The following is a 23,339-nucleotide window of genomic DNA, read 5'->3' as shown; positions in this document are numbered from 1 at the left end:
AACCTGGACTTTGCTTTTGCCTGCCGCCTGCCTTTGAACCTCTGATTGAACCTGGACTTTGCTTTTGCCTGCCGCCTGCCTTTGAACCTCTGATTGAACCTGGACTTTGCTTTTGCCTGCCGCCTGCCTTTGAACCTCTGATTGAACCTGGACTTTGCTTTTGCCTGCCGCCTGCCTTTGAACCTCTGATCGAACCTGGACTTTGCTTTTGCCTGCCGCCTGCCTTTGAACCTCTGATTGAACCTGGACTTTGCTTTTGCCTGCCGCCTGCCTTTGAACCTCTGATTGAACCTGGACTTTGCTTTTGCCTGCCGCCTGCCTTTGAACCTCTGATTGAACCTGGACTTTGCTTTTGCCTGCCGCCTGCCTTTGAACCCTCTGATTGAATCTGGACTTTGCTTTTGCCTGCCGCCTGCCTTTTGAACCTCTGATTGAACCTGGACTTTGCTTTTGCCTGCCGCCTGCCTTTGCACCTCTGATTGAACCTGGACTTTGCTTTTGCCTGCCGCCTGCCTTTGAATCTCTGATTGAACCTGGACTCTGCTTTTGCCTGCCGCCTGCCTTTGCACCTCTGATTGAACCTGGACTTTGCTATTTCCTGCTGCCTGCCTTTGAACCTCTGGTTAAACCTGGACTTTGCCTCTGCCTGCCCTATCCGGTCCTTCTTTGGAGGTCTCTGGCCTGATTCTCCAGGTAAGATCAGAACTGTCTGGCTGCCAAACGTTGTTTGGTCCAGGGGCTCACTTTTCATGACATAGGCCTGACAGAAAGCCGAAGCCATGAGCTCGCCAGATAAGCCTGACCTTACCGACCTGGCCCAAGCTCTCCAACAGCAGCAGGCTCAGCTCAACAGATTGTCTGGAGTATTGCAGGATGTGTGTTCCCAGATGTCAGCACAGCGAGCACCGGCTCCCGGGGCAAGTAGGACCCCTCCACCTCAACCTGCATTTCGTTTGCCAGAACCTCCCCGGTTTGATGGCACGCCCTCCGCATGCCGCGGATTCTTGAACCAATGTCAAATGCTCTTTGACATGCAACCTGCTTCTTTTCCTACGGACAAACAAAAGATTACCTACATTATTTCATTACTCTCCGGTGCGGCTCTGGCATGGGCTTCACCTCTCTGGGAGCAACAGGATCCTCTCCTTTTGGAACTGGGGGAATTCCTGCGTCGGTTCCGCATGGTCTTCGATGTTCCAGGGCGTCCCTCCTCTGCTGCAGGGGAACTTCTACGGATTCAGCAAGGAAGCAATACGGTTGGAGCCTATGCTATTCGATTCCGTACTCTGGCGGCGGAACTCAAATGGAATCAAGAGGCTCTTACGGCCATTTTTTGGCAAGGCTTGAGTGGGCGCATTAAGGACGAGCTAGCCGGCCGGGAGATCCCTAGTACCTTGGACGCTCTAATCTCTCTAAGTACCCGAATTGATGTCCGTTTCCAGGAACGGGCACGAGAACAAGCTGCCTCTCGTCCGCCTCGCAGGTTTTCCCCTCAAAGACCTCGAACTGTCTCTCCCCAGGAGGCGATGGTTCCGACGGTGGAGGCACCGGAGGTGCCTATGGTGATTGGCAGGCACCGATTGACACCTATGGAACGAACCCACCGGAGGGAGAATAAACTATGTATGTATTGCGGGAAACCTGGCCATTTTGTGAAAGGGTGTCCCAACAAGCCGGGAAATGCTTAGACCCTAGCCTGGTGAAGGGGGTGGTTTTGGGTCGTTCAGGAACCCTTCCGGATAACTTAATGACTGTACCTATTATCTTACGTTGGCGAGAATTCAGGATAAACACCCTAGCCCTGCTAGATTCAGGAGCAGGAGGCAACTTTATTGATGCTCGGCTACTTCAGGGCCTTGGAAGGCCGGTTATTTCCTGTAGACCAGCTCTTCAAGTCACTTCCATTCACGGCTCTACCTTACCTCAGCCTATTACTCATCTCACTCTCCCGCTCCAGATGCAGGTGGGCCTTCTTCATCATGAGGAGATACAATTTCTTATTTTACCTCAGGCCATCCATCCAGTAATTCTAGGTATACCCTGGCTGCGGCTGCATGCGCCTTACATAGACTGGCCTTCGGGAGAGATCAGCCAATGGAGTGGTCATTGTTTTGAAACTTGTCTGACACCAGTGCACCCTCTTCCTATTAATGTGCCAGCGCTACTTGGAGCCCTCCACCCCTGTGATGCTCATCTTCCGAGGGAGTACGAGGAGTTTTCTGATGTTTTTGATGCCCGGGAGGCAGATTCCCTCCCGCCCCATCGCCCGTTCGATTGTCCCATTGATTTGTTGCCCGGCTCGATGCCTCCTCGAGGGCGATTATATACTTTGTCCCGGGAGGAATCTGCTGCCATGCGGGCCTACATTCGGGACAACCTTCGTAAAGGATTTATCCGTCCATCCTCTTCTCCTGCTGGGGCGGGGTTCTTTTTTGTCTCAAAAAAGGATGGGTCCTTACGGCCCTGCATTGACTATCGTGGACTTAACAACATCACAGTCAAGAACCGGTATCCCCTTCCTCTTATCCCAGAGCTTTTTGACCGACTACAGGGGGCTGTCATCTTTACTAAGTTGGATCTGCGAGGGGCCTATAACTTGATTCGTATCCGTCAGGGGGACGAGTGGAAAACTGCGTTTAATACTCACGAAGGCCATTTTGAATATCGGGTCATGCCCTTTGGACTGTGTAATGCTCCTGCTGTATTTCAAGACTTCATCAACTTCATTTTCCGGGATCTTCTGTATTCTTCAGTCATTGTGTACCTAGACGATATTCTGATCTTCTCTGCTTCCCCTCAGGATCATCCCGGGCATGTCCGCACGGTGCTTCAACGACTCCGGGATCATCGACTGTTTGCCAAGTTGGAGAAGTGTGCATTTCATCACTCCACCATTCCTTTTTTGGGACATATTATCTCTGCTGTTGGATTACAAATGGATCCTGCTAAACTGCAGGCTATCCGGGACTGGCCGCTTCCCCAGGGTCTCCGGGCCTTGCAACGTTTTCTTGGCTTCGCTAATTACTACAGACAATTCATTCCCCATTATTCGCTCCTCACAGCTCCTTTGACAGCCCTTACTCGGAAGGGGGCGGATGTTCGGCATTGGTCTCCTGCTGCCCTGGAGGCTTTTTCTGCCTTAAAGACAGCTTTCTTGTCTGCATCGGTGCTCCGGAGTCCTGATGTCACGAAGCCTTTCATCGTGGAGGTCGATGCCTCCGCCCTGGGAGTGGGGGCGGTGCTGTCCCAGACCGCGTCTTCTGGTAAGAAACATCCTTGTTTTTTTTTTTCTAAGAAGTTTTCGCCTGCTGAACGTAATTACACCATAGGGGACAGAGAGCTGCTGGCTCTAAAGCTCGCCTTTCAGGAGTGGCGGTACCTACTGGAGGGGGCTGCGCATCCTATTACTGTCATCACGGATCACAAAAACCTGCTTTACTTGCAGGATGCCAAACGCTTGAATCCCCGGCAGGCCCGTTGGTCACTATTTTTTGCTCGTTTTTCTTTTCATTTGGTATTTCGTCCTGCAGAAAAGAATATCCAGGCAGATGCCCTCTCCCGAGCTTTTGACGCACCTGAGGAGCCTGAGGAGTCCTATCCTATGCTCAATCCTGCTTGCCTGTCTCCTATGGTGGGGGCATCCGCCTGTCTCAAGACTCCTGTTCCTGCTCGATCTCGTCGCAAGGTTCTTCAGTGGGGTCACTCTGCTGCATTTTCAGGACATTTTGGGTTCCGTAAAACCTATCACCTTATTGCCCGTTATTTTTGGTGGCCCCGCATGGCCCAGGAGATTCGGCAGTTTGTCTCTACCTGTCCTACCTGTGCCCGTACCAAGTCCTTGCCAGGCAAGCCGTGGGGGCTGCTTCAACCATTACCTGTACCCCAGCTACCTTGGCAGGAGGTCTCGATGGACTTCATAACTGATCTTCCCTGTTCCAAGGGCAACACTATCATCTGGGTGGTGGTGGATCGTTTTTCTCGCATGGCTCACTTCGTTCCCATGCGGTCCCTGCCATCCGCGAAGACTCTGGCCTCCCAATTTATCCAGCACATTTTTCGGCTGCATGGCCTGCCGCATCGTATCATCAGTGATAGAGGGTCCCAATTCACCTCTACATTTTGGAGATCATTATGCTCTGCTTTTGGGGTGACCACACATTTCTCCTCAGCTTATCATCCTCAGACCAACGGCATGGCAGAACGGACGAACCAGACCCTTAAAGCCTTTCTGCGGGCCTTCACGAATGCTCGGCAAGATGATTGGACTGATCTCCTGGCTTGGGCTGAATTTGCATACAACAATAGTTTTCATTCGGCTTCACGGACATCACCCTTCTTCACTATTTTTGGTCGTCATCCACGTGTTCCACCTCCGATTCCTTTGACTACAGCTCCCCCACTGCTCCAGTCTACTCTCACCACTATTCATGCAACTTGGAGGACAGTCCGTCAGCAGTTGGGGAGGGCGGCTGCTCGGTACAAGCAATGTGCTGATCAGCGTCGCCGGGTCGCTCCCGTATTCCAGCCGGGACAAAAAGTATGGCTCAGCACCAAGTACCTCAAACTTCGTCTTCCCTCCCTGAAGTTTGCTCCTCGCTTCATCGGGCCATTTTCTGTGTCATCTCGAGTGGGGACGGTGGCCTACCGCCTTCACCTACCTGGTAATCTACGCATTCACAATGCTTTTCATGTGTCTCTGCTTAAACCTTTTAGGACTTCCCCTGGCATCCTGCTCCTAAGAAGATACTGGTTCCTGATTCTGACCCTGATCCAGAGTTCGAGGTAAAAGAGATACTTGACTCCAAACTCCAGCGGGGTCGATTGTTTTACTTGATCTCGTGGAAGAACTTTGGTCCTGAGGATAACTCCTGGGAGCCGGTGGCTAATATCCTTGCCCCTGATTTGTTACACGAGTTCCACTCTCGTTATCCTACTAAGCCTGGACCTAGACGGAGAGGGGGGGCTTACGGGGGGGGTACTGTCGCGCCCCGTACCTGCGCCGCCTTGCCCGCTGGGAGGTCCCTCTCCGCGAGCAGGGGAGAGCGGAGTATCGCTGGCTATGGGCGGCGTGGGCGAAGAGTTGTACCCGCCTCCTGGGCTATGCCGGTTCGCCGCTTCAGCGCGGTGGCGGCCGGAGAGCGCCGGCGCTGCCAAAATGGCCGGCGCTCTCTTACTTGCAAGGCTCTTCCGGGTGCAGGACCTGGGAACAGAGGAAACGCCCATTCAGGGTCCGGATTGGCTGGTCGCGGCTAGTCTCCGCCCTCTCTCTGAGACCAGCCTATCCGGAGCCCTGGGGCTGGTTGTGGGCCCCTCCTTTTCGTCAGCTGTTGAGTGTTCTCCAGATGGAGGGGGCTATTTAAAGGCAGTCACTGACAGTGTTCATTGCTTCGGCTTCGACTTGTGGATCCCTGAGTGTTGTGTTTTGGAGTGCCTTCCGTTTGCCTTGATTCCCTGATTGAACCTGCACCTCTGATTGAACCTGGACTTTGCTTTTGCCTGCCGCCTGCCTTTGAACCTCTGATTGAACCTGGACTTTGCTTTTGCCTGCCGCCTGCCTTTGAACCTCTGATTGAACCTGGACTTTGCTTTTGCCTGCCGCCTGCCTTTGAACCTCTGATCGAACCTGGACTTTGCTTTTGCCTGCCGCCTGCCTTTGAACCTCTGATCGAACCTGGACTTTGCTTTTGCCTGCCGCCTGCCTTTGAACCTCTGATTGAACCTGGACTTTGCTTTTGCCTGCCGCCTGCCTTTGAACCTCTGATTGAACCTGGACTTTGCTTTTGCCTGCCGCCTGCCTTTGAACCTCTGATTGAACCTGGACTTTGCTTTTGCCTGCCGCCTGCCTTTGAACCCTCTGATTGAATCTGGACTTTGCTTTTGCCTGCCGCCTGCCTTTTGAACCTCTGATTGAACCTGGACTTTGCATTTGCCTGCCGCCTGCCTTTGCACCTCTGATTGAACCTGGACTTTGCTTTTGCCTGCCGCCTGCCTTTGAATCTCTGATTGAACCTGGACTCTGCTTTTGCCTGCCGCCTGCCTTTGCACCTCTGATTGAACCTGGACTTTGCTATTTCCTGCTGCCTGCCTTTGAACCTCTGGTTAAACCTGGACTTTGCCTCTGCCTGCCCTATCCGGTCCTTCTTTGGAGGTCTCTGGCCTGATTCTCCAGGTAAGATCAGAACTGTCTGGCTGCCAAACGTTGTTTGGTCCAGGGGCTCACTTTTCATGACATAGGCCTGACAGCAACAGGTTTAAATATGAATTATAGTTAACTTACAAGTCCTTGTTACAAAGTATGCTGTGGTCCAGCTGATTGATGAGCAGCATGAGGTAAGCACATGGTTGCAGGAGAGATGTCTTCACAGCAGTCAGGAGAGAAAGATAGAGCTGCAGCAGAGGAGCGAGAGAATCAGAATCTGTGTAAAACAGCTCCTGTCTTTTTATACCTTGCAAGTTGCAGGAAGACATGATCACATGAATCTCTGTACTTGTTTCCTGGTTTGCACTGGACTGTGGATAATTGCAAAGCATTATTGTTAATGTAGTCTGTTCACATGATCACATGTTATAAGTCTTTCCTTTCTGCACATGTCCTGGCGTCTTCCTGTCTGATAGCTGATGGGAAGGGGCAGATATACATATCTGAGGTAACCAGCAAATGGTTTAACTGTCAGGTTCTCAGGTTCAGAGCCCGCGGGGCCGGGCTCTGGAGCAAACGTGAGCCCTTGGGCTGCTGACGAGGAGCGACAGCAGCAGGCAAAACCCACCAACCAACACTGGGTAAGCACACCGGCAGGGACTGCAGGCATTGCCCAGCGAACCGGAACACATGGACTGGAATCCCCCGGACTGGAGGACACAGAACTGGAACACTGGACTGCAATCCCCCGGACTGGAACACTCGATTGGAATCCCCCGGACTGGAGGACACAGGACTGGAACACCGGACTGGAGCACACCGGACTGGTCCACACAGCTTCACCTGCACTTAGCTACTAAGCCCCCCAGGAGTTGAGCTCCTAGGTTCGAGTAGCCGACAGGACTTACTGGATACCGGATGACATAGGGACCAGGACTGGAAACAGAAGTGCTCCTAAACCTAAACTGATCTACGTGCTCCCAAGCCCTAAACCAGCAGGAGTGTTCCTAACAGTAAACTGACAAAAGGACTTCCTAAGCCCTATACTAAACATGAGCTCCTAAGCCCTGCTCAAGAAAGGGACTTCCTAAGCCCTAAACTAACAGAGCAGGGAACTAAACACAAAGCTAACACAGGTGCTACTAAGCACCAAGCTACAAGCAGAGCTCTACACTAATAAGCTAAACACAAAACTAACAAGCTACCTAAGCACTGCTCTAGCAAGCTAGATACAACTAACAAGGTGCTTCCTAAGCACTACTCTGGCAAGCAACCAGAAGAGCTCCTAGCACTAAAAGGGAAGACAGGGGAGCCACAAGAAAAAAGAAGGGAAGCTAACACATAAGCCAAAAGTGATTCTAAATCACCAAACACCAACAACAAAGACTGCAATGCTCCTAATAGCACAAACACCAGAAGTATTTCTAACAGCAAACTCTGCAGTGTTCCTAACAACACCAAACCCTGAAGTACTTCTATCAGCAACAGAGCTTCCAAAGCCCTACACATAGCAATGCTTCCAAAACCAAGAGGGAAAAGCAGGAAAGCTAAACACACAAACACCAGTGCACACTGCACTAACACTAACCTGGACCTTAGCAAAAGCAAGCAGGGAAACTAGACACAAAGTCAGAAGTGCACACTGCACCACCCTACCTAAAGCAAACACAACTGTTGCAAAGGCTCTGAAGGAAACAACACCACTTCCTTATCAAGGCCCTCCCTGATGATGTCACACTCCCTAGACCTAGGCAAAAGCACACTGACCCAGAGAGGCCCAACCCACACCAATGCAACACTGTGAAGCACTTGAAGCCAGTACACCCAAAGAGAGGTAGAGCAACTCAGGCAACACACACACACAGGTGCAGTATAGTGAAACAATTAGAGCCATGCTGCTGGAAGCTGCCAGCACAGAGAGACAGAGCCAGCTCAGAAAGGACAGAGAAAAGAAACAGAAGCCAGCTAAGGTAAGTTTGAGAGGGGTTCAGACCCCAATCATAACATTAACAAGCAAATGCCTTGTTTATGGTTTTCCTCTGAGCCCTTTGTTTTCAGTAGCTGGATTTACACTTCTCCAGGCTTTCTGTCTCTTGGGTCTTTGGTCTTTGGAGATGTCTTGATGAGCCTTCAAGTACCCACCTGGTCATGCTTTTGTTATCAGTCCTTCAGGTGGGAGGAGAAGGAAGTTTTATATCTTTTTGGAGCCAGTACCTTATTGTCTTTAAGTGTTTGTAATTGAATAGATAGTCTTGCTATCAGAAATTTCCCAGGAAAAGGGAGGGGGAGATGGAGGGATTTGGAGTTCAGATCAGTTTCCCTGTTGCAGTTTCAATAAGTCTTTTAAAAGCTGCATTTTTATATTGATACCTGATCCAGTAAAATCAATAATTCTGCTACACATTTAATTCTGACAATTAACTTATACCATAACATAAGGACGGTGCCGCGAAGGGGCGGGGCAATGCGTATTATTGAAACAAGATGGACGTCCATCTTTCATTTCAATAATATGGTCGGGGACGCCCAAATGTTGACATTTAGGTCGACTTTAGGGATGGTCGTCCTCAGTTTTCGGCGATAATGGAGACATCTATCTCAAAAACGTCCAAATCCAAGCCCTTTGGTCATGGGAGGAGCCAGCATTTGTAGTGCACTGGTCCCCCTGACATGCCAGGACACCAACAGGGCACCCTAGGGGGCACTGCAGTGGACTTCAGAAATTGCTCCCAGATGCATAGCTCCCTTACCTTGGGTGCTGAGCCCCCCAAACCCCCCCAGGTCCGTCTGCCTGAAGTACACTGCACCCACTACAACTGCTCCAGGGACCTGTATACTGCTGTGATGGACCTGAGTATGACATTTGAGGCTGGCATAGAGGCTGGCAAAGAAGTATTTTTAAACTTGTTTTTTATGGTGGGAGGGGGTTAGTGACCACTGGGGGAGTAAGGGGAGGTCATCCCCGATTTCCTCCGGTGGTCACCTGGTCAGTTGGGGCACCTTTTTGAGGCTTGGTCGTGAAAAAAAATGGACCAAGTAAAGTCGGCCAAGTGCTCGTCAAGGACGCCCTTCTTTTTTCTATTATCGGCCGAGGACGACCATCTCCTAATCACACCCCAGTCCCGCCTTTGCTACCCTGCTGACACACCCCCATGAACTTTGGTCATCCCCGTGACGGAAAGCAGTCGAGGGTGTCAAAAAATCGGCATTCGATTATGCTGATTTGGACGACCTTGCGAGAAGGACGCCCATCTCCCGATTTGTGTCGAAAGATGGGCGTCCTTCTCTTTCGAAAATAAGCATAACATATACATAGTAACATAACATAGTAACATAGTAGATGACGGCATGATAGCAAAATTTTGAAGAGTAACTCAGCTATGTACAATTGTATTGCCTTTTGCACTCTTTATTGAATAGGGGAAATGAGCTAATAGGCTAATATTCCTCTGTTTACGCTTTCCACAAATACTAGGGGGCATGCGATGAAGCTACAAAGTAGTAAATTTAAAACAAATCGGAGAAATTGTTTCTTCACTCAATGTGTAATTAAATTCTGGATTTTGTTGCTAGAGAATGTGGTAAAGGTGGTTAGCTTAGCAGAGTTTAAAAATGGTTTGAACGGATTCCTAAAGGAAAAGTCCATAGACCATTATTAAATTGAACTTGGGGAAAATCCACTATTTTTGGGATAAGCAGTATAAAATGTTTTGTACTTTTTTGGGATCTTGCCAGGTATTTGTGACCTGTATTGGCCACTGTTGGAAACAGGATGCTGGTCTTGATGGACCTTTGGTCTGTCCCAGTATGGCAATCCTATATAATAAAAAGCACTTCCAACGTTCTGAAACTGAGAAAGTGAAGCCTTGAAGCATTCGTGCTCCTGCTGTATCCATCTCCTGAAATGACGTCACGTACTTCCGTGATCGTAAAGACCAATCACTGGAAGGGAATGCTGCAGAGTTGCCAGGCAACGGAACGCGACGTCACATGCATGAGGGTGTCGTCGTCCCTCCCTTCCTCCCTCCCTCCCTTCCAGTCCAGGCATGCAGGCTCGACCCTTCTCTCTCTCTCTCAGCTCTGGTCCCGCCCTTGCGGAAACAGGAAATGAGGGCAGGACCAGAGCTGAGAGAGAGAGAGAAGGGCCGAGCCTGCACGCCTGTTACTGCTGCTGCCGGCCACCGTAAACCCGACTTCGTAAGTGAAGATGACTTTTAAAATTTGGAGGTAGGGGGCCTGGAACTGGAAGGGAGGGAGGGAGGGAGGAAGGGAGGTACGACGACACCCTCATGTGTGTGATGTCGCGTTCTGAGGGGGGGGGGGGGATCCTGGAACTGGGAGGGAGGGAGGGAGGGAGGGGGGAACATGAAACTCGGAGGAAGGGAGAGAGGGGGGGAACCTGAAACTCAGAGGGAAGGAGGGAGAGAGGGGGAAACCTGAAACTCGGTCCCCTGGAACTCGGAGGGAGGGAAGGGACGACCCTGGAACTCAAAAGGAGGAAGGGAGGGGACGACCCTGGAACTCAAAGGGATGACCCTGGAACTCAGAGGGAGGGGGGACGACCCTGGAACTCAGAGGGTGGGGGGGGACCCTGGAACTTGGAGGGAGGGGGGACGACCCTGGAGCTTGGAGAGAGGGAGGGAGGGGACGACCCTGGAGCTCAGAGGGAGGGGGAGGACAACCCTGGAACTCGGAGGGAGGGAGGGGGGATACTGGAACTGGGAGGAGGGGAGGAAGGGGGGGCCATGGCACACACTCTCATTCTCACACACACACTCTCTCTCTCTCACAGACACACTCGCACCCAGTCTCACTCTCTCTGTCACACTCACACACTCGCACATTCACTCTCTTCTCACACAGTCACTCTCACACACACACTCTCAAACATACACACTCCGAGGAAAACCTTGCTAGTGCCCGTTTCATTGGTTTCAGAAATGGGTCTTTTTTCCTAGTACTTATATACTTCTGTACACCACCCTGTTCACTTTAAAAGCAATTGCAGTTACTCAGTGTAGTATGTTTATGCCTATGATAAATCACCAGTGATTAGCACAGTCACTAGCATACATTAACAATGGTACTAATCAGCGAATTAGCCCCTTTGTGATGTATTGCATTCATATTTGAGTTGATTAAATAAAGTATCTAGCATTTTATTTACTCAGCATTAGCAGGCATGATTACCTTCCATCTGTAGGTTATGCAGTAGATCCATAATTGGGTGATCCTAATAGTAAAATAGTTCTTCCTTTAAAGTCAAGTAAAATTTCCTTTTTCTCTAGCTTCAAAGTATGTCCTCATCTTTTGCACTGTGCCAAATGTAAACACATTGTCTAACTCATCCACATAGTGCACTTCCAAGTATTTGTAGAGCATAATTATATCTTCTCTCCAAGGTAAACATTCCTAGCTGCCTTATTCCTTCCTCATATCATAAATATTCCGGTTTTCCTAATTAACTTCATTGTAATGTTCACCCTAAATCTTCCAGCTATGGTATGTCCTTAGTAAAAGAGAGCAACAGCATCTCCTGTGTTGTTCTGTAGATAAAGTCTCACTACATTTATAACAACACAAAAGAAAAATAAAAGTAAGGGAGGCCCAATACAATTCCAACTCAAGGGAAAAAATCAATTTCATTAGTCAGGTTCGATGCAGATCTTTATTTCGGCATAGGGGCGCCTGCCTCAGGAGTCAACAAATCAACTAAATTGCAGGTTTCAAAAATCGTGGTCACAAGGAACCAAGGAATAGTAGAGGATGACACAAATCACGACCAACCAGGGAGATGAATTTCAAAGTTCTTTAATAAAAGCACCAGAAATATGGACCCAACATGGTCCACGTTTTGGCAGACACTGCCGCCTGCCTCGAGGTCACAAACTCTGGCAGTCAAATCAAACAAAGTGTGCCTGGTGCAGGAATGCAGAACAGCTTAGTGGTTCTGACTGTTGACATTAAATGTAAAATTCTTTTAAGTTCCTTCCCTGGCTAAGTGCTGACTTCGCCTCTGCACTGAAATCTAGGCATATTCTATAACAACACACATAACTTAATTGGCTTAACAAGCTAATCAGCATTGATAACAGCACTTAACAAGTAATAATGAGCACTAGTTGGCAATAATTAGAATTTACAAGCACAACTCAGTCAGTGTATTCGGTAATGAACGACGCCTAAATTGTAATGTGCGCAGTTCAAAAAGGGCATGGCTATGTGTGAGGAAATGGGTGTTTCATGGACATTCCAAAATTTACGTGCGCAGTTATAGAATATAGGCCAGTGCACGTAAATCTACATGAAGAGATTTAGGCCATGTTTTTGTTGGCCTAAGTGGACACACGTTGTTTTAGGTGCGAGGATTTCCTCCTAAGCGTATTTTATATAACCGTGCCTGAATCTAGGCACCACTTATAGAATATGCTTAGACGGAAATCTTCACTGCGTGGATTTTCTAGGCACCATATCCTGAATCTGGCCCATTATGTCCAAACTTGGTGGTCTAACATTCAAGATACCATATGGGAGTTATTCCTGATTATATGTTACCGCTGATACGAAGGACTTCGTGTACAAGGATCCATCTTACCCGTTATTTTAATTTGTTAGCATTTGCTAGCCCGATAGTATGACATTGGAAACTTTTTCAAACAGTTTTTTTCATATCAACCAGCAGCTCTTTGGTTGTTGTTTCCAGGTGATATTAGATCTATATGTAGCTTTGATCTTTTCAAAAAGGCAATGAAAACCTGTCTATTTGAGAAGTATGTTTTGGGTATTGTTAATAACTAATAAATCTGTGTATGATCTTCTTTTTTTGTGATCCACTTAGAACTATATTTGGAAAAAGCAGAATGTAAGAATCGTAACTGTATGCTAATTGCAACATTACTGCACAGTCATTAATGAAATAAATAGAAAAATTGTGGGGGTTTATGGTCACAGTAAAAATGGCCTTAGTGCATGGGAAAGACCCGTGTAAGGCCAATTTTTACTGCAGCTTTATAAAAGGGCCTCAAAATTACAAGAACAGCATGATGATTGAGGAATCAACAGATGAAATAATAAACTTACCCTCATCCGCTTTTCCTCTCAACCTAAAACTGAATCAAAGTCTCATGAGGAAGTAGACTTTGGAAACCCACTGCTTATCCCTGAGGTTAAATAGCATGGAATCTTGCTACTTTTGGGGACTCTGCCATGTAGTTGTGGCATGGACTGGCCACTATTTAAACAGGATATGGGGCTAGATGGATCATTGTTCTGACCCAGTACAGCAGCTCTTATGTTCTTAAGACTATCTTCCGCCAGTGTCACTATGCTCATATTAGCCCTCTCCTCAAGTCACCTCATTGACTCCCTATCTGTTTCCACATACAGTTCGAACTCCTCTTATTGACTTACAATTGTATTCACTCTGCAGCTCCTCAGTACCTCTCCACTCTTATCTCTCCCTACACTCCTTTCTGGGAACATCGTTCATTGGGTAAATCTCACTTATCTGCACCCTTCTCCTCCACCGCTAACTCCAGACTCTGTTCCTTTTATCTTGCTGCACTATCTGCCTGGAATAGACTTCCTGAGCCGGTACATCAAGCTCCATCTCTGGCCGTCTTCAAATCTAAGCTAAAAGCCCATCTTTTTGATGCTGCTTTTAACTCCTAACCCTTACTCACTTGTTCAGTACCCATGTTTTATCATTCCCACCTTAGTAATTCCCTTATCTCTTATTTGTTTTGTTTGTCTGTCCTAATTAGATTGTAAGCTCTGTGGAGCAGGGACTGTCTCTTTATGTCCAGTGTACAGCACTGCGTATGTCTAGTAGCGCTATAGAAATGATAAGTAGTAGTAGTTAAGACTCTCACCATTCCTCCTTAGTGCTCTACATGTACTGACCACACTCTCAAATGTAGTGTTTTAAAAAAGTTTAATGGTTTTGTCTGCTACAAAACGTTTTCCATGGTGTTCTGATCTCTCTCATTCTAACGTTGGTCATCTCATGTCAGTTAGGTTTACCCTGATACAAACAAAATAAATTAACCAAAAAAGCATTAGATGTTCTTCCTGTGTTATAGGTTATAGGCGATTACTATGGCATGCATGGCCATTTTGAAATTCGACCAAATGTGAAACTTCCGTGGGGACATGGAAGATTAACGCTGGATGAAAAGGTACCAGAGCAAGCAAATGCAGCTTCTTGTAAATCATGTAAGTTATTAGCTATTAGTTTGGAAGCAAATATGACTGTCCCATTTTTTATGTTTTTCAAATTTTAAGTACTTACAGGTACACACACGTTAACAAATCTATGATCATTTGTTCTTTGCATCTCAACATGCTGCCATTTTGAAAGTGAGAACTGCTGTTGGAATATTATAAAATTGTGCTTCAACATCACCTTCCTTTTTGTTCATCTAGTCAAAGGCAGTCTGGGGTCCTTTTACTAAGCCGCAGTAAAAAGTGGCCTGTGGAAATGTGGGTGCGTGGTTTGTGGCCTGCACTATCACTAACGCGGGGTTTTCCCACGTGCTGAGGCCACTTTTAACGCAGCTGTAAAATGGCTACATTTTCCATTTCCTCTAATAATGGCCATGTGCTAATTTCCCCATTAGCGCGTAGCCATTAGCGTAGGAACACTTACTGACATCTATTTTATAGACAATAAGGGCTACCACGCTAATCATGTGCTAATTGATTGGCACGTGGCAGTATAGCTGCGCTAACCGATTAGTGTAGAACATGCCTAATCTCCACCCCAAACACACCCCCAGCGCTAAAAAGTAAAAAGTATTTTTTAGCGCATGGGAGGTACGTGCCGATCCAAAAACTACCTTAGGACACCTGAGCGAACCCCGCGGTAGTGGTTTCTAACCTATTAGTGCTTACCGCAGCTTAATAAAAGGGCCCCAAAAGTTATGCAGACTGCTGAGAGTGGAGGAGTGGCCTAGCAGTTAGAGCACCAGTCTTGCTCTCCAGAGGTGGCTGGTTCAAATCCCACTGCTAGACCTTGTGATCTTGGTCAAGTGACTTAACTCTCTCTTGCCTCAGGTACATAATTAGATTGTGAGCTGTCTATGGTCAAAGAAATACCCAGTGTACCTGAATGTAACTCACCTTGAGCTACTACCGCAAAAATAAAAAAAAAGGAACTAAGGGGTCCTTCTACGAAGCTGTGGCAAAAGGGGCCTGTGACAGCATGTGTTTTTGATGCATGCCAAGACCCCCTTTTACCGCAGAGGATAAAAGGCAGGTCTTTGGTTTTTTTTTTTCAAGAAATGGCCATGAGAGAACAGGGTGGACCAATTATTTGATTTAGTTATATAAGGGCAGTACTTCGGGGAGGGGGCTTTAAAACCTTATAGCCCTGTTCAGATCTAATGGGCTACCGGAGATCTACGGTTGCCCCCATCGGAGGGGATTTTAGAGATTCTCCAGGTCAATTTTATGGCACTGTCGCACAAAGGGGACTTTTCAGCCTTGTCCTTGTGCACCTTTTCACACTTTCCCCCAGATTCTATATAGCGAGCCTAGAGATCCGCGCTGAAATCCAGATGTATTCTATAACAACGTGCATAACTTGATTGGCTTAAGAAGCTAATCAGCATTAATAACGGAACTTAACAAGCAAAAATGAGCACTAATTGGCAATAATTAGAATTTAAGTGCACAATTCGCTAAGCATATTGTGTAATGAACTGCGCCTAAATTCTAATGTGCGCGGTTGAAAAGGGGCGTGACTATAGGCGGGGAAATGGGCATTCCTTGGGCATTCCCAAATTTACACACATTGTAATAGAATATGACCCAGTGTGCGTAAATCTACATGCCGGGATTTACTCCACATTTTCATTGGTGTAAATGGAGGTGTGTAGTTTTAGGCACTGGGATATCAACTAAGCGTATTTTATATACCGCACCTAAATCTAGGTGCTGCCTATAGAATACACTTAGGCAGAAATGTTTACCGTGCAGATTTTGTAGACTCCTTATCTAGAATCATAAGTACATAAGTAATGCCACAATGGGAAAAGACCAAAGGTCCATCGAGCCCAGTGTCCTGTCCATGACAGCGGCCAATCCAGGCCAAGGATACCTGGCGAGCTTCCCAAAAGTACAAACATTCTATACATGTTATTCCTGGAATTGTGGATTTTTCCCAAGTCCATTTAGCAGTGGTTTATGGACTTGTTCTTTAGGAAACTGTCTAACCCCTTTTTAAACTCTGCTAAGCTAACCGCCTTCACTACGTTCTCCGGCAACGAATTCCAGAGTTTAATTATGTGTTGGGTGAAGAAAAAGTTTCTCCGGTTTGTTTTAAATTTACTACGCTGTAGTTTCATCGAATGCCCCCTAGTCCTAGTATTTTTGGAAAGCGTGATCATGCAGAGTGCACTTTAAGGCCCTTTTGAAAAAGTTCAATGAAAAAGCCCTTTTGACCATCATGAATTATAATTTTTTCATATACTGTTTAGTACGAAAACTTTGATGTAGATCAGGTAATTGTTGGAGTAAAACTCGTTCTGTAAAAAATTATTCAATGCTTTCCAAGTGCTTAATTCATTTGGGCAAACTTATGCATAACAAAATTTCCTGACGTGTTACAACAATTCTGACTTTGGAACTATGTAAGCCACATTGAGCCTGCAAATAGGTGGGAAAATGTGGGATACAAATGCAATAAATAAATGCGCACACTGAATTTAGTGTAGGACAAATGGTTTTTGCCCAGTAGCACACGAAAAAAATTTTTTGTTGTGCTGTGTTATAGGGGATTATTTATACTAGGTTTTGTCCCATTTTGTGTTAAAAATAATCAAAAATACCCAATCTTTCTCCTATTCTGTGTCTAATGCTAAACAGTTTACATCATAGGCTGCACAATAACCAAGGTGCTCTCTTTTCTTAAGCAGGTGGCCTAGGAGAATCAGCAGTTACAGGGATTGTGGTGGGTGCTTTGCTAGGGGCAGGGCTGCTAATGGCCTTCTACTTCTTCAGGTTAGTAGAATGTACTTATACTGCGACTATTTTTTCTTGTCCATCCTGTATTACTCCATCCCTATCATAAAAGTAAAACTGATAAATAATTTCAACTTAAGTCGCATTATGGCGACATTTAGGGCCTTATTCTGTAAAGGTTAAGCTCCTAAATTTATGCTCATAAATTACGAGCATGATCTATTTTGTTGCATAGAGCATGCTCGTAATTTAGGAGCATAGCCTTTATAGAATAAGGCGCTTAGTGCCAGAATGTGAATGCACCTGGCAACTTAAAAAAATATATATCTTCCTTCCTCTCAGTGTGTGTCACTCACTGCTTACGTACTAACAGGAAGGGAGCCATTTTGGCAATGAGCGTGAATTATTTTTGCAGTTTGCATTGTTTTTCCTGACAGCGCACACTTTTAACTCTGTAGTAATTTGCATAGTCTTTGATTACTACATCACTGTGGCATATTTTGGAGGACATTTTTGCCATGAAGCCATCAGCATGTTCTACCGTGTGGCTCTCTGTATCAGCCACTAAATCAGTAAAGAATCCAAGTACAACAAGCCACACAGGAATCTTTGTTTTTATGTCCTCAAATTTACAGGAAAGTAAATCACATGAAAACAGTCAGTACAACTGTAATATTACAACCAAAGGAAAAAAATGTATTAAGACAAAAATATTATTTGTCCTATATGAAGCCCACATCATGGAAGAAGAACTAAGGGGGGGGGGGGGGGGAGAGAAATACAGGGAGTTAAGCAGCAGGTGTAAAATAATGCCAAGACTAAAAACCATGATGAATGCATCAGATACACTTTCAAAAAAGGAAAATAGGAAAACAGCAATAGGTCTGTATTCCTCTGATGTACAGCCACACATTTACAAGGAAATTTTAAGTAGAAAGAAGTACTCAGAGCCAAAACCTGAGGCTTCAGCTGAAGAAAGTTTTTCCTTTCAAGCTTATGTCCATAACCTGGAAGTAAGATTTCAAGACCAATATTTATAGCATTGTTGGTAAAAGTGACCAAGAGAGTAGCCTCACCCAACTTGCCACTTATTTACGTCACTTGATATACCATGGAAGGGACTGTAGAGAAGGGGACTCAGGTCCATATCCCAGTCTAACTGCAAGACTTCCAAAAAAGCCTTTGAAGCCATCATATGCAAGCCACCCTCCCTCTCATTCTCCACATGCTACTGAAAAATTCAAAACATCCTGTAAGTACATTTTAAGGGGCCCTTTTACTTAGCGGCAGTAAGCCATTCTGGAACTACTGTCAGGCTATTGCAGGAGCCTGCCAGTAGTTTCCGGCGCTACAAAAATATTTTCTACCTTTGTAGCGCTGGTTCTTACTTGGTGGTAAGCTGCCCGGTTACTGCTAGGTTAGTTCGGGAGCCCTTACTGCTACCTCAATGGAGTGAAAAAAAAAGACAGCCTTTTACCCACTGTGGTAAAAGGGGGCCTCAGCGTGCATCAAAAACACGCGCTGACACTAACACGCACTGACGCTAATGCAGGCCCCCTTTTACTGCAGCTTAGTAAAAGGGCCCTTAAGTCATTCAAGGGGAGACAGTAATAGGGTCTTGGGAAATTGAAGATAAATGAGGATTCCTAACTTTAGTAACATTTTCCAAGAGCTCAGTCTGATGCTGAATAACAAAGTCGTCTTCAAAATGAGACAGTCCTGCCTTTTCAGGGAAGATATTTGAGATTCCAAACCAGCAGCTAGAGACAACTCCATTTGTTTGGTTGTCATTATTCAGGAACTTTAAAAAAAAAAAGACTATTTGTTAAACAAAAACATACTTATTTTCAACTTTACAAGTTTACATGTGTAATAAATGTCTCTTCTCTACCAATAATGGCTTTCAAGTATAATCTTAAGAGGAAAGGAGAAACAGGGGTGATATGATACAGACGTTCAACTATTTGAAAGGGATTAATCTGCAAACGAACCTGTTCCGGAGATGGGAAGGCGGTAGAACTAGAGGACATGAAATGAGGTTGAACGGGGGCAGACTCAAGAAAAATGTCAGGAAGTATTTTTTCACGGAGAGGGTGGTGGATGCTTGGAATGCCCTCCCGCGGGAGGTGGTGGAGATGAAAACGGTAACGGAATTCAAACAGGCGTGGGATAAACATAAAGGAATCCTGTTCAGAAGGAATGGATCCTCAGAAGCTTAGCGGAGATTGGGTGGCAGCACCAGTGGTTGGGAGGTGAGGCTAGTGGTTGGGAGGCGGGGCTAGTACTGGGCAGACTTCTACGGTCTGTGCCCTGAAAATGGTCGATATAAATCAAGGTCAAGTATACATATAAAGTAGTGCATATGAGTTTATCTTGTTGGGCAGACTGGACGGACCATACAGGTCTTTTTCTGCCGTCACCTATTATGTTACTATGTATTCCCTTCACGCTAGAAACTGTATAAAGGCATGTCATACACGTGCTGCACAGTCTGTTTGGCATAGTCAATCAGGGCACATATTTTTCCATGTAATCTTTTTGGGTACGTGCCTCTCTCTAAGTCTGCCAAGCAAGCACTGTAATAAAATCTCGTCTTCCCATTTCTTGTCTAACATACTGATCAATTCTTCTACATGAAGTCTACTGGATCTTTTCAGGAGAGAAAGTTCTGGTTTCTTCCTCTTTCTTTCCTATAGTACTCTCAGAGCTCTCATATGTCCTGGCTCCTTTAGTTTTTCTTTCGCTTTGTCTTATTTTCACTATTCTGCTTGTCTTTCTCCCTGTGTACATGCTCTGCTTGTCCAACATGGTTTGCCTTTCTCATCATCATTTTTTTTCTCTCAATTGTTTGACTCTTTCTTCAGTCTTTCTAATACTCATTTCCCTTTATCAGGGAATACCACATTTAAAGATTTCCTTTGACTTGTTTCTGTTTAATGATGTTCATTGGAGGAAGTATTTTTTTCCAGTATCATTATAGTTTACAGTATACTAATGAATGAGTTCCTATTTATCCATTATGCTGTAAGACAGTATTTTGGCTCCATTTCCATGTTATAAAACAGAACGTTGGTTAGGTTCCCATGCCGGCTATTCAAGCTTCCTAAAATGTAGTTTGCAAATTGTCAAAGAAATAAGTAATTCAGTTATGCTTTAATGCTTTAAGAATGTATGTTAAGATTTTACCAAGGAATCCCGGGTTAGGGTAAAAGGCCTCAAGCAAACTACTTTAATCTTTGACTGGGGTTTCACATGTTGCTAGTTCTCATTTATCAACAGAAACTCACATGTCCCCTAAAGGCATTCTTTTGTAAGTAGAAGAGTGGAGTTGCATTATTCCCTAGCCTAAGATGGTTTCTTAACTGTGCTTTTTTTTTCCCCATTCATCTAGGAAGAAATACAGAATAACTATTGAGAGAAGACATCAACAGGGAAACTGTAACATCGGCAAACATCGGCAGTTACGTGAAGACTCAATTAGATCAAATTTTTCTACTGCATAGAGAAGATGAAAAATCACGTTTTTCTTGAAAATGTTTAGTAACGTGCTACCAAAGACCAGAGTGTGCATCAGAAGAACTTGTTCTTTTAAGCAATAGAGTCTTTTTATTCTTAAATATCTTTCAGAAACTCAGGAATGATATATTAATCACATTTTGCCACATGGCCTTTCATCTCGTGGAAAAGGACGACACAATGTGATCTCGAAGGAAAAGTTTTTATATGGTTTCTAAAGTTAAAGTTCATAAAGACATTCATCATGGATGCCTATTCTTCCTCCTCAGCCTGCCTATGCCATTCATCATTTTTTTTTTAACTGCTGATACCTACTTCTTTAAAATACTTGGGGGGGGGGGTTTTTTGAGATATTAAAAAACAATCTTGGCACTGTTGTGTAAGACATTTCCTATTACAGCATATTATAACATAATATAAATGTTAACATGTCACAAATCAGGTGTCCCAGTCAGGCTACAATAACGCCACCATTATCGACCCAGTGCTTTTCAAACTTTCTTTGGTTGCGATCCCTGGAGGCCGACCTTTCTTCCTTGCAGCTGCTCCCAGTCCTTCGACAGCACTGCAGTCGATGATGTCATCATCCCCAGCCTTCCATGGAGCCTGCAGAGGGTCAGTAGGAGGCATGGGCTGATGGGGTGTTTATTTTCTGCCTACCCAAGTTGCAGCTCCAACACAGGATTTGTGACTCCATATGGGGCCACTAACCACAGTTTAGAAAGCCTTGCTCTAACCCTTCCTCCAACTCCTGATGGCCCTTCTCCCTCCCAACCTGACCCGACCTGAACCCTTGATTACATTTTAGTGCCATTGTAACATTTAGGATAGTGCAGGTAATTGATGTTTACAAATGTATAAATATGACAAGATGAAGTCTTGTATTGGTTTTATTTGAAGAATAGAGTAAATAATTTGTGTTACCCTGTCATGCAGTAGTACTCAGGGGTCTTTTACTAACCTGCGGGGAAAAAGGGCCCTGTGGTAGTGGTGGGGGCCATTTTTCTCATGCGCCAGGACCCTTTTTAATGCAGTAGGTAAAAAGCCCCCTCCCCCCCTAAAAAAAAGGTCCACGTGGTAACTCTTACCACATGGCCATGCGGCAAAGAGCACTTACCGCCAACGCACTAGAAAAAAATTTAAAAATTCTGGAGCGCCAGAAATGGTGCACACTGGACCCTGAACTACCGTTTTGGGCTTACCACCACTTTATAGAAGACCCCCTCAATTAATATTGAGGAATCTGTGAACAGATGCAGCCAGTATTATTGAGCTTTCACTTTGATAAGGGCCAGGAAAGCATTATGGTTAACACCAGTGAAAACGAGTGATAAAAATGCACTCCTGGATGTAGTCTTTAGTGAAACTGGAAAACATAAGTGGAGCTTGTTTTTCAAGTTTGGGAAGAGAGAGGCAAAAGGAAAAGACTACAGGAATTCTAAAATATTTGACAGATATTACAGAATTTGATTTTGAGATACACTTGATGAAACCTTTCATTCCCCAGTACCTTAATCAAACTACACGTCAACTTGAAAGTATGGAGAATATCCATATTTAGGACCCTGTTTACTAACATTTTTAGCCCGCTAAAATTTAGCGCACTCTAATGCCTAGCATTAGCGTGTGCTAATTTTTAGCTCATTCTAAAAACGATAGCACGCCTACAGTACAGCTTAGTAAACAGGGCCCTAAGCCTTTTGAACAACATTAATTTATCTGCTGTTAAATTAGCCTGAGGTCCAGCAGACATTTATTTGATAGTGAAAGGTTACTGGTAACCACAATGACGTAAAATGCTTTTTTAGGGTGGTAGTGTAGTAATCCTTGAAACAGTGGGACATTCGTAAAACTGGTATCCCCCATCTTTCTCTTACATGGTTTTTTCTTTCTTCTAGAGCATTTAACTTCTCCCTTGAAGATTTGTCATGCAGTTGAACTCACTGCTGCTGGGGCCTTTGGCTGAAAGTAACCCCAAATAGATGTACAAGTGTGTATATGCTATTGAATTCCTTTTCCCTAATATTTTAGAGATGAAGAGAGAGAATCAGCTGTACTGAGATGCCAAATCATAACAAAATAAGTGCTTCTGCTCAGTTTCTACATTGCTATTAATCTGTCAAGCAATTTTAATTTACAGAGAGGAAGAACAGAATTATGTGCCTGCAGTAGCCAGTTTGTAAAACTGAAGCATACCACAGGGGTTCTTTTACCAAGCTATGGGAAAAAGGGCCCTGCACTGGCGGCGGGGGCCGTTTTTCCCCGCAGTGGGTAAAAACATCCCAGGCACACATGGCCATGCAGTAAGAGAACTCTTACCGCATGGCCATGTGATGGGGAATCCTTACCTCCACCCACTGAGGTGGCACTAAGGGCTCCCAAGCTAACCTGGTGGTATCTGGGTAGCGCGCGGTGATAACCGATTACCCCCGGGTTATCACTACTACTACTATTTAGCATTTCTATAGCGCTACAAGGCGTACGCAGCGCTGCACAAACATAGAAGAAAGACAGTCCCTGCTCAAAGAGCTTACAATCTAATAGACAAAAAAAAAAAAATAAAGTAAGCAAATTAAATCAATTAATGTGAACGGGAAGGAAGAGAGGAGGGTAGGTGGAGGCGAGTGGTTACAAGTGGTTACGAGTCAAAAGCAATGTTAAAGAGGTGGGCTTTCAGTCTAGATTTAAAGGTGGCCAAGGATGGGGCAAGACGTAGGGGCTC

General features: G+C 45.5%; 1 protein-coding gene across 3 annotated transcripts in view; it reads left to right on the top strand.

Moving 5' to 3' along the window:
• The window catches only part of NPR3 (natriuretic peptide receptor 3), a 165,093-nt gene extending 142,210 nt beyond the window's left edge, over positions 1-22,883 (top strand). The window contains exons 6-9 of one of the 3 annotated variants that reach the window (XR_003940972.1): positions 14,221-14,353; positions 17,053-17,140; positions 20,493-21,232; positions 22,516-22,883. Coding sequence is in view for 2 of the 3 variants with exons in the window: in XM_030193007.1 (XP_030048867.1) it covers positions 14,221-14,353; positions 17,053-17,140; positions 20,493-20,604 (333 nt within the window). In the remaining variant the exon portion in view is untranslated. Of the gene's footprint in view, positions 1-14,220; positions 14,354-17,052; positions 17,141-20,492; positions 21,623-22,515 lie in introns of those variants that run through there. The other 2 variants (XM_030193008.1, XM_030193007.1) reach the window with 2 other exon arrangements.
• The last annotated feature ends 456 nt before the right edge of the window (positions 22,884-23,339 follow it).

Source organism: Microcaecilia unicolor, chromosome 2, assembly GCF_901765095.1.
Source record: "Microcaecilia unicolor chromosome 2, aMicUni1.1, whole genome shotgun sequence".
Taxonomy (NCBI): domain Eukaryota; kingdom Metazoa; phylum Chordata; class Amphibia; order Gymnophiona; family Siphonopidae; genus Microcaecilia; species Microcaecilia unicolor.
The sequence above is the reverse complement of the archived record's forward strand: the minus strand, read 5'-3'. Positions and strand labels throughout refer to the sequence as shown.